This window comes from Centroberyx gerrardi, chromosome 12 (genome assembly GCF_048128805.1).
Source record: "Centroberyx gerrardi isolate f3 chromosome 12, fCenGer3.hap1.cur.20231027, whole genome shotgun sequence".
NCBI classification, from domain to species: Eukaryota; Metazoa; Chordata; class Actinopteri; order Beryciformes; family Berycidae; genus Centroberyx; species Centroberyx gerrardi.
The window spans coordinates 7,390,792-7,409,428 of NC_136008.1; the positions used below are offsets into that span (position 1 = coordinate 7,390,792).

Sequence of the window (18,637 nt, forward strand, 5' to 3'; positions counted from 1 at the left end):
ATCCATCAAGTTGACGGTCAGCCACGGAGGGCCACATGGGGAACCCTCTCTCACTGTTCACAGAGAAACCAGAAACTAATGCCAGGTGATGCTGGCCCAAAAACTAATGCACTAAGACCACTATTAGACCGGTATGAAACACCTCTACTGTGCTGGAAGAATCGGAAACGCTACCAAAGACAAACTGTCAGACTGTATCGGCCCCTTTGGAAAAGGTTGTGAGTTTCAACAGTGAGTGCCACTTCAGTCCCCATGCTTCACATGAGGCAGAAAACGTGCCATTGTAGTGTAATTTGTCAAGTTTTGTTCTGTATTAAATATCAACTCTTATACCAACTAAGAACTTCAAGTCAGTCCATGTAATGAGGTGCCAACAAGCTTTTCATCATTTTCAGGTTAACTGAGAACACAAAATCAGGCGTGGAAACGTAGACATGGGGACTGAAATGGTCTCTTTGCCTGGCCTCAAACTCGTGTCAACTTTCTTGTTTCCAAAGAGACTCCAACTATGAAAATCTACAGAGGAGAAACAGCCCAAGAGTGCTGACGTTAAAGGATAACACAGGACCTGCGCTATTTCTCCTATCTAAGTGACCATACAACATACATGCAAACTAGTACGGATATGAATCTGTTGTTGTGTGTATATGTGTGTGCAGCTAGTTACATAGATCTACTACACGGTGCACTGTTCTCCACTCTTAGATGCCCCCGCTCAATTTGCGCACTCCGTCTTATTAACACATTAGGGAAACTCGCTCATAAAGGCTTTGATTCTCTCTTCTCCAAGCTAATTACGTTCTGTCACTATTGATCGCAAACTGTCCCGAGTAGTAGATATACAAAATGTATGAATGAAAGTGTGTACAAGTTATGTGCGACCCTCTTGGAAGAGTCACAGCTGCCTCATTCATTCCAAGCATTGCAGTCATAACATGTTTTATACGTTTGATAAGTAAAAGCGAGTTTAGATTACAGAGGAAATGAGTAATGGGTTCAGTCAGTAACATGGGGTTAGTCGAAGGGGGAAAAGGGTTACAGCAAGCAGCACTGCACAAAGAATGCTGATGCAGGAAAAATATATAATTGAGGCACAAAATTGATGCTCTGTGACTAAAATATCTCCAAATCCTAAAAAATATTATATTATTTTCTGTCATTATTCCATCGTGAATGCACTGATGTTTGAAATAGTGCATGTCTGAAGTTAAAATTTAAGCTATGGGGAACTCACATCCCATTTACTTCATTTACTGTGAAGTACGTGGAAAAGGTGAGCATCCATAGCTTTCATAAATAAAACTTCTAAACTTTTCTCATTTTAATTATTAGTAGAAACTGACTTCCCTGTGTTTAGAAATATATTAACTTCTTGTAATTTTAATTAAAAAACAAAACGTCTTGAGGTTACTCATAAATATGTTGCTTCATTTTTTTTAACTTTTCATAAATAACATCCAGATACTGACTTTTTCCTCCGCTTTCTATGAAATAATAACCCATGTTAGCAAAATAGATTTGAGAAACTGTAATATGTTTTTTTTTAATTCATTTTAAGTTACTTTCTATAAATGTACGTGGAAGAACTCAAATATAGTCTACGTTGAAAACCTCTCGCAAATTCTTTCCAAAAAACAAACTAAAACTTAAAGCTCACTTGTAAATTGACAAAACAATAAGCGTAAGGAGTGCATTAAGTTGAGTGGTCATTTTTTTACATTCAAATGCATTACTTGCTCACCGTGTGATTTAGACAGGTTGGTACAATTGCTTAAGTGCATCGATTGAAATAAGGATTTCCTATCACTCCTTAAAAGGGATTCTACATAAATGCATAAAGACCTTTTCATATAAAGAGAAGAAAAACACCAACAGTTTCTACCATTACTATTATAGTAAGCTTAATACAATATTGTAAATAATACTAACAAGAAATCAACGAATCAAATGTCACCGTGTGAGTCGCCCCACCCCTTTGTTCCTCCACTGAATCAAAGTGTGTTTCATACTGGGTGAGTTGGATAAATGAAACTTACACCTTAGCATATTCATAAGAATCATAATTAAACTTTCTATATCAATTAGTTAAACTACAAGGTAAATATATGAATTTAAACTGACGTCCATTTTAAGGTCTTAAAGCTTTTTATACACTTCAGGTATCAGGTTGATGAATTCTTTATGGGATCTTACTTTTTCCAATAAATCTTACCTACTGAACTATTATTTTACTAACATGCAATTAAACTTAAGGATACAGTTAATGGCTCTCTAAACAATATTAACTAAAACCACAGTGTCGTTTCATTCAAACAAGGTGGTACTATTACACTGTCAACTCATTTACATCTTAATTTACCGGATTACTGATTACTCTGGGAGTTTTAAAAATCAGAAATTCAACCTGAATTTTGACTGGCTTGTCAACATACTTCCATATCCTTCACAGTCTTTTTATTACTGGGGCAGTCCCGTTTGATCATAACTTTTCAAGGTGGGTCAAGGAATTCAAAGAGACAAATATATTCCCTGGATATTATTTTTTGAAACCTAACCTGGACAATAGAAAACTACTCATAAAAGGACTTTTACACCTGTATAAATGCTATGATGTGCTATAAGGTGGTCTCTTTGGGGAGTAGTAAGTCAGTTACCGGCGCCTCTGTAGTATTAAACTAATCTTACAACACTGAAACATGATATGCCTTCATTTCACAGATATTGATTGACTGCACTCTCCATTACTTTTGGGTAAACAGTCAAAGGAATTCTATGAACGCTGATTATTTATCACATTAAGCTTAATCACCCCGATTCAATAAACTCTAATCCATGTTGATTTTCAAACAAAAAAAAAAAGTTAACTGATGCGATAAGTTAGCTCATGTCCTTGAAACTCTCCTTGTGTTTTGTTCTTTGGCTACATTTGACCTTTTTTCTTTCAAAAGCAATACAGATGAAAAGTAGTTACAACACTAAAAAGTATCAAATAGTGCCATGAAGTCAGAAACTTAACATTGTTAATATGTAAACACAACTAGTCTCAAGATATGCTTCATCTAACTGAGAATTTTGTCCCTACATGTAAGTAAATACAAAGAAGATAGTGTAAAATAACTGCTAGGAAACCATTTGGCTCAATGCATTTCACATGGACAACATAATGATAGCAGTAAGAGAGTGAGAGGTAAATCTCAGCATGTAGTCCTACCTCCTAGTTCTTACTACTGTGTCTACGTTTCTGACCAAAGCCTCCACAAACATCAGTCTGTCACAATTGAAGTCCCCAATTCCTGCTTTTTTTGACAAACAGGAAACATCTCAGTGTTCATGCTGTGCTCTTGAAATGCAGTTTGTTTACACTTGACTGTTCACTTGTACAGCGCAATGAGGTTTCTTCTAAGTCACAGAAATTGCATTCTCATAATTTCACTGCTACTCGGGAGAGGGAATCTTAAGGTTGGTGTTGGCCCACTGTGTGTTGGAGTCTGATTGATATTCAACATAAAAAAGACAGGGAATTAAGCAATCATAAATGACTAACAGCCTGATGAACACAACAAAAACAATTACTGTGCCTGAAACCGTTACTAATTAATTATATCTCTCTTTCTACATTGGCATGAATCCATAATGCATTTTAAGCAGATATGAGACAAAAATGCAATGGTATTATCCTAATAATCAAGGTCAAATTCTGAATAGCGTATGGTTTTTAAGAACTGACTAAGCAGGCTCCTCTGTTTATTGTCCCAGTATAGTCCTATTATTGCTTTTCATCCTAATATACATAGAAACTGATTCATTCAAACTGTTTTGGGGATAGGTTATTACACATACTATTCATTTTTCTATTTGAGAGTTTGGATTTATACATCAGTGGCTTCATAAAGGATATTCATCATTACAGTATATAGTAGTGTCTGGTTAATTTCTTATCTATATATTTGGATGAAATACGTTAATCCGTTTAAATAATATTTCTTACATGTATGGATCTATCTAATATACTATTTTAATCAAAAGGATGAGGGGACGCGCATATAAAAATTAATTCTCCCTAAAAGTCAGAAACATTTTTGAATTTCATACGCTAAAACATTGACAATGATATTTTCAGTTTGTAAAAATAATCAAAACCTCACTTTAAGTGGGCCTTTGTCTGGATGTTCATAACCGATACACATATATACATAGATGCTCAGAGTCCTTTCCCATAAAGTACAATACTCATTAACTTATACAGCGTCTAAACAGGGAGAATCTCCAATAAGCCCTCTCTTAATTAAACCAGTGCAAAACTCAACCAAGTCATCAGCATCGACTGAATGGATGAGAGGTCTCCCAAATTACCACTAGTACTAGTATTAGGAATAACAAGAACCACCATAATACAAAAGATGATAGGGAATCCTTATGTGCATGTCTTTCAAAGTCTATGAAGAAATATTCACCATCAGTGGTCGGTTTGGTATTAATCAAATGCGCATGTTTTGTAATAAGGTGCTTTACTCTACATTTTAAGTAAAGTGTTTTAAGAGCCTAATTTCCTGAATCCCTCTAATCCCCACCCAGGCAGGTTGATTCACATTCTTTTCTCCAAAAATAAGTACTTTAAAAGTTGTTTTAGGGGGCAATACTATCAAAAGGCCTACGTTGCTACCTTGCATGCCAAAGTGAAGGCAATATCAATATTTTAATAATAATAAAACATTAAGGCGGAAAACAAAATAACAAAAATACTAAGTTCAAAGAACAGTATCATACTGCCTTGAATTTGACATTGAAAGCTTAGGCCAAACCACTGTGCAATTTCCCCATCCATAAAATGCTCACTATTATTTATTTCTACATCTGATAGAATTCAGGGTACTTTTTGCAAGTATAGTGCTTTCTTCACAGTCCACACACAAAGTGAGCGGTCTGCTTATAGTATAAAAAAGAAAAAAAAGGGAGAGGGGGGGCTGTTGTGTCCTTGTATAGGAGACAACAGTCTACTGTAATTATTCATCCTTTTTTGAGACAGAAGCTGACTGAATTGTTCTCCAATACTACAACACAAGAGGCCTGCTGAATCACCGGTGTTCACCTGTCATCACTACTGGCCCACATGTGGCAGCACCTCAGACTCTCTGCAAGACTTGAATGATCCATAAAATTGCCGGATCTGCAAGGTCTCTCTTTTTTTTGAGCAGACTTCTCTCTTTCTCTCCCCAAAACCCCACCCCCACCGCACCCCCCACCCCACCTCCCCTCACCCCTATCCTTCAACAGCTTTAATCCCTACCCCCATCCCCTCTCCTCTAGCCCTCTGAAATCCCCAGGCTGGGGCTAAGGCAGACGCAGAGGGTGTGTAATTTGATTCAGCATGAGTGGTGGCTAAATGGGGCGTTTCCTCTGCTTTCCTGTCAATTACAATTGTCTGATTTCATTCTGGAAGCTCAAAGCTGGCCAGCCATTGGCTGAGGCCCGGGTGTCCATAGTGAAGGGGCAGCTGCAGGATGTCCCATACAGTAGGGAGATGGCAGGGGGAGCCTGGAGGTAAGGAGGGGCGGGGGCTCTGTGGAAACTTCGATCTGCTCTAGCGCTGTCACACAAACAGGCCTCCTTCCAAATTTCATGGGGGTGTGCTGGGGGGGGTAATGCTGCACCCCACGTGATAAGATCACACAATCTTGCTGATACTCTAGTATGTGAACGCATACATTTTTTATCATCTTGAAAGGGAATACTATACATTGTGTGCCATTATGGTTGAAATAGGTAATTGGTGTATCTACTGATAACTGTAGATAATTTATTTTGCTTCTAAGCCTCCTCATTTCACAGGCGCTGCCAAATTCGGCTAGTCTCTTTTCTTTCAAATGTTTTTTTTTTTTGTGTGTGTTGGGACAAAAGAGGCCCCTCTCCCCAGTAGGGATAGCTCAGAGCAGCAGAGAAGGAGAGGAAAGGGAGGGAGGAAAGGGCGAGGAAGGAATGGAAGGAGGGGGTCCTATTCGCCCAGCTGCATCCAGACTAGCCTGACTAGCCCCCTCTATGCTTTTAACAGTGGGGCGGGGCAGTGAGCGGCTCACTGCGGGACCCTGTCCTACCCTCTATACAGCTCCAGAGTCCCCACACGGTCCGCACCTGGACCAGCCCATTTGCCTAATTATCAATGAGTAGATCCAGGCCGTGTCCGAGCACTCGGCAGCCCACGCCACTACTGGGCCCAGACAATACGCCCCACTCAGGGAGGCAATGCATTGTGGGACGGCTGCAGTCATTATGGCCTTCGAAAGCCAACGATCGAACTGTAAGCAGGGGGGAGAAATAAAGGCCACTCCCAAAGAAAAGAGAGAAAGAGAGGGGGCTAAGCGAGACCTCCAACTTGAGGTCACAGCCACAGTGTACCATGAAACACCTGCTCCTGTACAGCTCTGCTAATTACAGGGGAGACAGCAGGCCCCTCAGAGCTCACATACAAAGCTGCTAGCATAGGGGACGTGGAGTAAGGATTACTGATTTGGGCCTCTGTATTTTACAGTGTTGACTATTTTAATGAGAGTCTGTTGCTGATTCGGGAAACAGCTATACGTTTTACTCGGCTTCTGTCCACACACTAATTCTCTTTCTTATTTACACTGTGTACACCTCAGAGAAATGCTTGTCGACTGGAGCTCTCGTTTTGTCCTATATCGTTCAGCGATCGTGGCCAAATGACCACACAAGACAATAAAGCGCGGTTAAGGTGGCTTTGAAACGAGTCCATCGGGGAGACAGATCTCGAGAACTAGCCAACTGGATGAATTCCAAGGCTTTCGGCCTCACAAATTAAATCAGTGCTTAACGCCAACCGAGGAACCACATGCTTTTCAAGTGCCACGAGGAGCAAGCATTGCTGAATCTTTTCAACAAACTGCAGTGACCAAGGTGTAATCAATGACTATTGGAAAGAAAATTTTACTCATATATTTTGTACAACTTTCATCTATCTCTGTGAATAATGACACCAATAAAATATAACCAAATACTATAAATAAGTGATGGAATGTCCTATCCCTATGAATTGTTAATCTGGTTTACTACCAGGTATAAGAATGAACTAGGGGGCTGCTTTTTCTTCTTTTTCATTAAGATTACAAAGCTTTGACCAGAATCAATCTATTCTCTTCTTCAATTTGTTAAAATTAATATCTGTTTTGGACCAATTATATCAAATCACAATAAAAATGATAGGCTGAATTCACCTTCACATCAGCTCCCTAAATTTCAAGGTATGATTGACAATCCTATTTGAGACCAAGATGATTGTAAGGTGCGATGAAAATTCAATCTTTTTTCCTTCTAATAATAACATACTGACTTTCTAGGTAAATCAGGTGCAGATTGGGTACCTCAACAATCATCCTCTTCCTTCCATATAAACCCACTTCATGGTAAAATAAAAATTTGAATAATAAAATGTTCACATTACTATCTACTTCTGCCTACACTGTGATTCATGAATGAAAAACAGCAGCAGTCAAAAAACTGAAAATGCAAGGTACTATACTTCTCTTATAAACAAAACTTTTATAAAATATATATGCATATATATATATAAAAGAAAAACTTAAAAATATTTCTTATACTTTTTAGTAAAGCAAGCAGTGCCTTCTAAAATATCTGCTTGGTTGTTTTTAAATTTTCTGAAAAACAAAAAAGTACTTACGTATTATAATAATAATCATAATAATAACAGTAAATAATTATTGAACAAACACTGATGAAACTAATGATAAAAACTGATGTGGTTTTTCCTTAAGAGAATATTCGGATGGCCTGCGTGACCAGGGTGTGGCACACTGGGCACTCTGGGTGGTTGAGCTCACAGATTCGGATGGCACACTCCATGCAGAAGAGGTTATGGCCACAGGGCACCAAGGCAGCCGTCACTTTGCTCTCGAAGCAGGTCATGCAGTCCCGCACAGTGGCCGGCGGTGAGTCCGGCACCGGCAGACGGCCAGGGAAACCCCCACCGGCCGAAGTGGGCTCGCTGTGGGCGCGGCGGGCCTGGGCATGGGGTGAGCCGGCCACGGCCACAATGCTGGTGACTGAAGAGTTGGTGGTGCTTCCTCCCCCGCAGGGCTCCGGCAGACCTGGGGAGAGTCTGGTCAGGGGGAGGGGCAGGCCGCCAAAGCTCTTGGAACGCTGCTGGGCGTAGAAGGCCACCTGTTTGGGGTAGTCAGGGTCACCCCAGCTCTGGGTGCCCTCTGATCCAAAATAAGAGCAAGGCTTCTCTCCGGGGCTGGAGAAGTTGCCCTTGGTGTAGATTCCCCCTCCCTCACCTCCTCCTCCCCCTCCTCCCCCTCCAACCATGGCATCTGAGAAGTTCTGGCGGTAGCTGCTGGTGAGAGGCTTGCGCTGGCCCCCCTGCAGCCCCCACACCTGCTGTAGCCGGCTCTCCAGACCACCGCTGCTGCCCGCTGGGCTGCTTCCGCCATCCGGCCCCAGACAGTCGTTCTCGTTATTGTGGTCATGCAGGCCTCCCGTTCGGAAGGCGATGTGCGCCTCAATCTCCTCGCGGGCCCGCTCTGCGTTGCTCGGTGACCCCGTGATCTCAAAGACGGGGTCACGGTCTCGACTGGGAGTGACGATGTAGGTACAGGTTTGCTGCTGGATGCGTTTGATGGTGGAACCTTTAGGCCCCACCACCAGCCCAACAACACGGTACGGCACTCTCACCTGGATGGTGGTCTGACCTGGCAAAGGTGTGGGCGGGGACCCGCTAAAGGACACGCCCAGCTTGTTGCGGGATGCCCGGAGCATGGAGAAGTGCTCTGCAGCAGAGATGATTTCACGGCGGGCCAGTGCAACATCCTCCTTCCGGCCAGTAATTAAGAACACAGGCTCCTCTCCTCTAACAGGGGTTTTGATGTAGGTGTTGGTCTTGGCCCGCAGGGCTTTGATCTTGCAACCTGCAGAGACACCAGCAGATATTTTAACAAAGCCAAATATGATACATTGATTCAAATTTTGTGATACACACATCAAATAAAGAAATTACAAGTGTGAAAACACACAACTGTTGTTGTCAAGCTGAGCTCAGAGAAATTCTTAAATTTCCTTTGTTCAGTACATGTTCATATTTTTTTCACCAGTTTAGCTTTAATATGTTGATATGTTGTATGATTTCACTGGCAAGAGATTGACAGAATATTTTACCATAATTTATGACATTTCCAACACCTAAGCATTAGTGTACTTATCAGGTGTACCTATCAGTGTCCACTAAATCAGACACACCACTTGTTAATATGGATGGTACAGAGCTGTTGGCCAGCAGACAGATCATTGTTTTGGAGAGGTGTAAGAGCTAGAGCAGATGCAATACATTTGCAATATGCTGGTGAGCAATCAGCTTCTGACCTCTCCTTGAACTTACAAGACAATACAGCCAGCCTACACATGCATCATTTTTGTGCCATTCCTTGCTCCGCATTTGCCCTGTTTTTGATCAGTGTGTAATAGCTTACTCTATTAAGTGCTTTTAGGGGAGAGTCTTGATGTGAGAGAGTGCAGGTTAATGTTATTTCATGTCAAATTACCTGAGTCTGCGCCGGCATTGGAATGGGACAAAACAGGGCATAAATGAGTAATTGTTGAGGATTGTCAGGTACATTTGAGGTCAAGAGGAACATGATGAGAAAAGACACAGCAATTCTGTTTATATTACACTCCATGAAGAATGCATCAAGCCATTAAGTGTGTCCATTTCCATTCAGAAATCCAGGCAGCTTTCTCATTAAGACTGCCGCATTTATTGACGAGTCAACCATGCCTTTCCTGTCTCAGCAGTGTCTTAAAGAAACCAGTGTGTCTCTTTGGCCTGGTAACAATCATCAGGCATCTATTCAATGAACAGATCTCAGCTCATCTCACCAGACTCCAGGTGCTTCAGATCACACAGCGTACTGTTACTTTAGCTACCAGAAAATCACAGCAGCATGTATCAAAAGGTTTAAAGACACCTCAGATTGAAGACGAAGTGTCTCCCTGCTAAATAGCCCCACTTACTTCTGGAACACTTACTTCACTGGCACCAGTGGCATTGACTTGGGGATAGTGATATTCTGGGGGTTTAGTAGCTCATACTCAAATGAGAAAATACCCTTTGTTGCCAATGCCTGATATTAGGCTAATAGACTTCTCCATGACATTTGGGGTCAAAGAGCAATTGACAAAGCCCTTGTCTTGGAGTGCATCACACATTTTAATTGGCACAAATTGTTAATGTCACAATTAAAGAGCCATCTGTAAGCAAAATTGGCAAGGATGAATTAATTCTAACAAAAAAAAAAAAATGAAGGCCATCAGAGACAAAGACTACATGAATAGTCAAATAGAATTTCTGTAAGTTATCCACTAAAACCTGTGACTTAGGTAAAACCCAAAGATCATTCTAGCTCAATTCAAAACTGTATGCTTTATTTTTTTCAACTGGGGAGCACGTTTTTCATTGCTGTGCTGTAAGGGGCGCCTGTGGTTCAAAAAAGCACACCCTTGATCTAGTGTGGTAATGAAAGAGTTCCAGAGGAAGGTACAAGAGCATCCTCCGGAATCAATGCCTGTGACTTTGACAGAGGAGAAAACAATCATATCCATCCCTTTTCTCCATGACAGGATGCTCCACTTGCCAGATTCACCAGGCGGGCTACGATGCACGGTCCTGAGAAGAAGGGGTGTGTAGTGCCAACTAACGAAGGCCCTGAATCAAAAGCAGCTCATCTCAAATCCCCCCAAATCAGCACTTCTTCTCGGTCAAGGCAAAAGGGCCCTCTTGCTGCACTTGTGCTCACTGGATCCACCCTCCGGCTGTCTTCAGTTACCCCATTAAAATTCAAAGCTTACACTTCAGAGTAACGAACAGGAGCCGCAATGGGAGATGAGGGGCACTTAGCGGCACAAACTAAATCCACATTACCACAGCAGTGGAGCAAGAAAGGGGAGTATAGCTAAAAGAAGCCATCCCAACTCTTCTGGACCCACTTGACATTGTGAAGACCTGTTTATTTTGTGGCACAAAGATAAATTAGGATTCACTGATGATACCCTTTCCACTGTCTCTCCACCTCTCTCTGCTTTACCCCCTCTTTCTCCCTCTCTTCCTGACTTAGGCAACCATGTGGTATTGAGAGTGTGCAGTGAAGTGGGGCTCATGAGGAGCCCTTGTGTTGAGCTCCTAGGCGTGACTCCCATTCAGCTTTTAGATGCTACTGCCCCCCCATCCATCCGTCCATCCTTGTTTTCCCTGCCCCTCTCGAACAATTGGGCTCATCACAACAGTCAACAATGGGTGCAGCCACATAAGCACCACCACCAAGCACAAAGAAAAGGGGAAAATTCAACTTCTGGTTTCTCTGGTTCTGAGAAAAAAAATCTACTGAGGTTCAAACTTGACAGATACAACTTGGATTGACTCAAAAAATCACCTGACAACAGCTTTACTGAAATGAGCTCAAACAATAGACTATTCTGTTTTTATCAGAAAAAAAGACAAAGACTAACCCAGAAAAAAAAACAAAAGATTCCCACTTCTTGGTGCAACTTCTCGCTGAGTCACCCTTCAAGACCATCCCGTGTGCCAAGTAGCAACACTGTCTAATAAGGCGCCCCTCCCCTCACCCCCCCCCACTTTCACACCTTTGTTTGACAGCTGCTGTCATTCAAGTTCAAGTCCTGGTTCAAAAAACCCATCCTACCGTAAGAAAAATGGATTGAATCTGGAATTTGACTGGAATTTAACTTTCCAACTCACTCATTCAAAAAAAGGGGGGGAAACAAGCTCGCTCTATTGTCCAATTGTGTCACTGGGGCAGTGCGCAACATAAACAATGAGCTGAATAAATTTGGAGAGAAGCAAAACATCTTCAACCATCACAGCCGAATGGGTTAATTATGTTATTTTTTTAGTAAACCATTCAAGGCGAAACGCATTCCTGTTTTCACCAGCTGCACGTTGCCTTTTTTGAACAGTCTGGCGCGTTTCAGACGACAAAGGAAGCAAGTGCTCTCCCTGCTCCAGTGTGCGTCTGTGCGCTGACATTGATGGCGTGGATGTAGAATAATGCGCCCAGGAGGGAACGGATCCACTCATGCTTTTGTGCAATTCACTTAAAGCACAATAAGCACAAAGGAGCGAACGACTTGTTACAACGTAGCAGTGTAATGATGAGTGCACGAGAACTTGCAACATTGTAGCAAAAGTGGGAGGCTGATGTCTCTGGGGAGTACAACAAAAAAAACACACGCACACACACCACTCCCTTTTCTTTGTCAATAACACCAGGTAACACTTACAGAACAAAAAACAAAATATACTGGAAACCACGGGGGTGATAATGCATCACAGTTAGTAGGATAATAGCATAAGTTTGGAGGGAAAGATTTTGCAACCCAGCGGTTTACCTTGTCTCCCCACTATTTCGGCCACATGTTCAGAGCTGGGCACTGGGACGCATTCTGTTATGTTGCAGCCTCGTCCTTTCGTCTCACTTGAGGAGCTCTCGTACAGGGCGCACAACTTGCTTTTCCCTTGCAGAATCCCCGTGTCCCCGCCACCTCCGACGTTGTTCGTATGGTTGTGGTGGTTGTTGTTATTGTTACTCCGGTCCTGTACTCCTGTTGTTGGGGCTCCGCCGCCGTCCTCGCCTTCCCCAAGCCCCAGCAGAGACAACTGGCCCAGCGCGACCCTGAGGGCACGGGAGTCGTCTTCCTCTTCATCGGGCGGCACAAGGAGACCCTCGCTTCCGAAGCCGGAGCCGGCCAGATCCCCGCCGTAGCCCCCATTTTTCTCCATGATCCCTGCTAGAACCAGCAGGCTAGGCATGGCTAACAAAAGAGTGTGTGAGACAAAGACAGGGGAAAGAGACTGGAGAAACAGCACCCGTGCCGCCTCCTCCTCGCCCCCCTCCTCCTTCCAATTCCCCCCTTTGCGCTAGTCCCTCCCATAGACCGGCCCCCTCTCTCTCTGTCCGCCAGACTTTCAATACAGTAGTCTCTCTCCGAGCTCTAGGCAAACGGGACACAAGGCCGTCTGCACGATAGATGGGGCTAGGCGATGTATTGCTCCACCCAGTCTGGTTTACACAGTCCCCCTCCTCGCCGAGACAAAACGAGCCGCCCTCCCGTTGTACCATTCCGTCTCAGGTTCCCAAGCCTGTGGCATCTCACATCTAGCTGCCTTCCTTCACCTATAGAAAAGAAGGAAAAATATATCGCCGTTTCCCCCCCTGTACCGCACTCATATTCGTTTGAGCCAGACTCGTTCATAGCTCTTGAGCTGCAATGTAAAGACCGCATTTTGGCGACTTATGTAAGGATATCAGGATGAAAACAATTGCGCATCAAAAGGTGCAAAGACTATATGCAATTAGAGTGTACACGTGGTCACCTAGAGGTGCAGCTGAAAAAAATGGTGTCAACTTTATCATTAATAGAGGAAGAAAAGAGCAGATCCTGTATACTGGGGGGTACATTGTGGACTATCCAACATGTTATTCGAGAGTGAAGGAGTTAAAGTGACATTTTTGGGGGGTCCGCCCACCTCTCTCCAGCCGTGGTTTGCGGCAGGTCACCGCGTTGTTGTCTCCGGCGCCGTTGCGCATGGGGATGTTATGTATAGGAGGGAAGAGGGGATCGGGGGGTGGGGGCTCTATACGAGGAGGAGAAGAGAAAGGGAGTTGTCAGACAGGCGTTGCAGACCCTATGCAGCGGGGGAACATCAGAAAAGCCCTCGCACATTTCCCGTAAAAGCAAGGCTTTTGCAGCAACCCCGGTGAACAAAGAACCGCGCCGTTCGTTTCGCGTAACAGACTCCCCAAGATGTCCTCGACAGAAGCCACGCCTGACGGCATGGCTGTACAATAACACAAAGACCCAACTGCTATAGTAGGCTAATAATAATAATAATGATGATAATGACAATGATAATAATAATAATAATAATAATAATAAAATAATAATAATAATAATAATTTTATAATAGTCAATAATCTTTGACTTTTTTCTTTTTTTAGGTTTCAAACATTGGAGTCAATTCACTAAACCTTAAGGGTTGGCAAAGTCCCTGCATCTAATATCAATTGCCACCAAAACCTGAAAACCCATTTATATCTACAAAATGTATTATTTGGCAAGATATTATCATTTGGTTATCATGTGATAAATGAATAGACATAGGTCATCAAACTATCTTGTACAGGCGCATACAGCTTAGAGGGAACATTGGGCCTGGATTCTCCCCTGATATTATTTTATTGGATATCGTCTAAAACTACATTTCTGGCAATTTTTGCGTGACCTTTGCTCTTGAGTACAGTGAGAAAAACTACAAGATCAAATCTGGACTGACTCACTTAGGCAAAGGTATGGAAAATGCCATACCTTGCCATGCAACAATTGACGCCCATGTTTTCAAAGGTTTCAACTTCTACAAAGTGTCATTCTCAAGTGACCAACATCCAGACTCCAGTGCTGAACCCCAGCCTCTCCCTACCGTCTGTGCATGGTGGGATGTGCAGTGTAGTTGCGCTGGGGAAGATTATCTGAATGGCATGGCAAACTCTGGGGATGTTTGCACTGAGAAAACATTAGATACTTAATTTCAACAGTAACCGACCGTCTACATTACCCCTCCATGCCATAGGAAACTGAAAACTTCCAATTTCTTTATATGCATGCGTTTGAAATGGCACAGTGAAACAATCACACCAACTAGTTGATGGGTTCTGTACCTGGAATTGTGAAATTTATTGTAAATTGCTGTTAAATTAAATTGCTTTTAAATCTGTTGACTGGAAACTGCGTGTGTGTGTGTGTGTGTGTGTGTGTGTGTGTGTGTGTGTGCGTGCGCTTTGTGTTCCCAAGGGAGGTGTTGAATTCACTCTGTAGTCTTATCCAGATTATCTGTGCATTTTAACCTCATTTATTAAATTCAATTTATCATTCACCATCATATGTGTTTTCCCACACTGTAACTGGGTTACAAGTATAATAACAAAAACAACAACACACAGTCTTTCATTTGGGCTTATATGACAGACTGAGCATGGCATGTGACTATTAGAGAGATTCAGCATGAATATTTTAGCATTTCTAGTGTGAATGCCTTCTGCCTTCTAATAACACACAGAACAGAATAACAGTATAACCAGAAAATTCCCAAGCACCAGGTCTGAAAATAGAAACAACATAAATGTTGAGATAAAATGTTACCAGAAAGACAGAGCAGGTGTATTTACATGCATAATCATAGTCTAGACTTCCTCCCTGGGTGCCAATCAGGAAGGGGCTCGTTCCCCAAGGGCATGTTGCAGATGAGAACTCACAGGGAGACTCCTGGTATGAGGCCAGGATTAAAACATCCCCCATTCCACCCAATAACTCGAATAAAAAACAGCAGCAGGAGGAGAGCAGGATGGCGTGATGCATGAAGGACCAGAGGGTGGGCCCAGGGGGTCTGCCCCCCCTCCCACCCAGTGGAGAGGCCTGAGGATTGGTGTGAGAGCGCGGTCGGGATGGGGACGAGGACTACACGAGGGCCAGCTTTTCAGCGGTGCGCCAAGTATGCCAGTGTGTCCAAGAGGTCGTCTGGCTCCATTAAATGGGGTCCGCTGGGAGCCCAAGGCCCCAATCAATAAAAAGGATGGATCAGGGATAGTGTTTCCCCCCCTCTGTCTGGGTGTGTGAGTTTGGTGTGGCTTTTGGGAGCCTGGTTTGTGATGCTGCTGCTTTCTTTCTGTCTGCCCCATTCTGTCATACATAACCTGTGTGACCCTGAGCTGAACCTGCTTCACTAACAGGAACACTTTCTCCTGCTCTGAAATCCAAACGGGGCACAGCGAGTCTGGTTTACATTCAGACCTTATTGCCTAGTTGAAGGGTGCAGTTGTCAGTTGTACACTCGTGTTTGTGTGTGTGTGTGTGTGTGTGTGTGTGTGTGTGTGTGCGTGTGTGTGTTACGGGATACTTGTAAAACTCAGAGAGCTGAGGTCATGTTACTTGCACATGAAAAAAACTCTCAATGATCTTGACCATCTGGTTGTCAGACTAGTCCCGTCTCTCTTTTTTCTCCCCTTATGAAAGGCTGACTGCATCTTTGGGGAGATGCTTTGGTTTACTGTGCCGCAGAGACAGACACCAATCTCTTTGTCCAACGGCCCATGCAAATACAGCATTCACCTATGGACAGTATCCGTCTTTCAATGAAGACAGGCTTAATAGGCTGTAAAGACATCTCTGAGAATCCCAAAAGGGCATCTCTTTGACTTCCATGGCCAGATGTCCTTTTCATGACATTTCTGGTGCCCCGCTGTCACTTGAATGAGGCTTCTGCGAGCACAAAGGGACGTGTTGGCTAAGCACCACGTGCTGATGCCATAGTGAACCGGCACTCAGGGATGATGTAAGACTTCATGCAAATGATACCACATCTTGCGCTCCTGAGCTGACGAGAGCCCTGCCTTGAGAAAGGTCGATAGGCTGAAACAATGAAACGGTAAATGCAGCGGTGACTTTGTGTGCGGGGCTTTCTCCTTTATGCTTTGAATGAGTTGAATCATTTTATTTATTTATTTATTTGTTTATTTATTTATTCATTTTATTTAACCTTTGTTTAACCAGGTCAACCTGGCCAAGGCAGCAGCAGCACAGATATTTCCAGACAGACAGCACAGCACATAATAATGATACAATATAACACATAAAGTATAAAATACAATAGTTTAAAATAGTAAACAGTTTCCAATAAATTAATCTTCCTTCGATTGAATAGTTGCTTTAAACTCATTAAGAGTCACCAGTTCCTTTAGTTGCATGGTATTCCATTCAGCAAAAATAAAACCTGAAACTGCAGACTATACTGAGCTCCACATTTCTGACTAATATAGACACATATTACACATATTACACACCACTTGTGGTGCGTACTGCCACTACTACTCTTCTGAGTAAAGCATAGTTATGTGTCTGTCATCTTCATGGATGCTCTGTCCTGGAAACATCCCAGACAAGACTTGGGAGTCTCTTTGTAAAGGGATCAATTATTGCTGATTATATCAGACAAAGCGGAAATCAGATCAAATCAGTCTTACTTGTATGTAATTCAGTTGAAATCTAGGTTCTCTTTGCACTCTGGAGTCAATCCTATTGGGCGTGCTTATTCACCTGTACACCTCTTGAATGCTGGGGGATTTTCTCAATGAGCGGTGTGACCCATAAGTACAGCCACAGAAAACTCTGCTGTGTGTGCCTCGTTCCCATCGCTGGCTGTTTATGTGAATGTGTTTGTGTCAAAGGGTCGGTGTGTGACAAACATGCCGGTACTTTTTCCCCCACCAAAAAATCCACATGCAGTGTGATTCTGTTGACCCACACACTCGGGCAAACACAGTCTCCCCTCACCTTCTGACAAATACATGCAGATGCGCACGGATTCATGCTCACACTGAGGGATATGAGACTGTTGACCCACACAAACACAATCTCACCTCGCACTCAGACAAGCACACACACACACACACACACACACACATAGAGAGATGTTGTGATTAGGAGAGCTACTGTCAGCTGGGAATATGAGTCAGGTGCTATGACTTCATTGCTTTTTTCGGGTATTAGGTCATCTCTCTCTCTCACTCTCTCTCTTTCTCTCACTCACTCTTCCCCTCTTTCTCCCCCTCCCCTTTCTTTCTCTCTCTCCCTCTCTCTCTAATCACATTGATGCTGTACAGCTAGTGACACGCCTAGTGATGAGTAAGGTTCACCTCACTGCTTGTTTCCCGTACGCTGGTGATCTCACACTCACTCTCTCAGTTCAAAGCAATAAGCTTTGAAGTGAGAATCATGCTTGGTCTTCACTTTCTCTTGGCATCTATTTCTCATTTTATTGAATGTAATGCAGACAGTGTAAAAAGCAGGTTGATTCAGATATTGTTTATACTGTGCTATACACCGGCACAATGAAAGATTGCTACTTTAGAAGATTGAGTCACAAGATCAGTATCACATGTTTGTAAAATTATTGATTGGTCAGCATTTCAATTAAGCATTTTCTATTACTAAATAATTATGATGGCTAATTAAAAATAAAACATTTTGACATTGCAATTGAGGCATATGCAACTCTGTTGTACTGCAGGATATTTTGATTTCATGGAGGAAATTGTGGGTGGATAAGCCTAGAGTGAATTTTAAAGCTCTACTAATTTCATTTTCAGATATGTATCATTCAGAAAGACTGATACCTCGACATGACCCACAGCCCTGTTGTTATCCATCATTCATGAACATTATAAATGTAAACAAACCATTTACAGCTTGGTAAGATAGGCCATGTAAAATTCATGTTCAGCTGTTACATAATGATAAGCATTTCCATGAAGAGCCTCTGTTAAAAAAAATACAGCAACATGCTTCGGTTTTAAATTTGTGTTTTTGTTTGTATTTAGACTGAGGGTTAGATCAGTGGAATTTAAATTGATTATGCCATTCTACTGCATACAGGTTGATAATGGTATTGTGCTGGTAGTTGCTTTGAGGAAGGGTTGTATCATACTCCCTGGCAGCTAATTAAATTTCCCAATTCATATACAACCCAGCTCAGGTCACTAAGGCA

At 42.6% G+C, this 18,637-nt stretch overlaps 1 protein-coding gene across 1 annotated transcript; it reads right to left on the minus strand.

The window, feature by feature from the left end:
- Window positions 1–7,682: 7,682 nt before the first annotated feature.
- On the minus strand, window positions 7,683–12,850 carry mex3a (mex-3 RNA binding family member A). The gene is made up of 2 exons (XM_071907182.2): window positions 12,430–12,850; window positions 7,683–8,939 (listed from the first exon to the last, which is right to left on the minus strand). The coding sequence occupies exons 1-2, from the start codon at window positions 12,848–12,850 to the stop codon at window positions 7,783–7,785; spliced, it is 1,578 nt and encodes a 525-aa protein (XP_071763283.1). The 3' UTR covers window positions 7,683–7,782.
- Window positions 12,851–18,637: the final 5,787 nt, after the last annotated feature.

What these genes read in the sequence shown, in the direction of transcription:
- mex3a (XM_071907182.2), bottom strand. Translation starts at nt 12,850, where the DNA reads ATGCCTAGCCTGCTGGTTCTAGCAGGGATCATGGAGAAAAATGGGGGC. An exon ending in CGAAATAGTGGGGAGACAAG is followed by an intron (nt 8,940 to 12,429) that starts GTAAACCGCTGG and finishes GTGTCTCTGCAG; the next exon opens with GTTGCAAGATCAAAGCCCTG.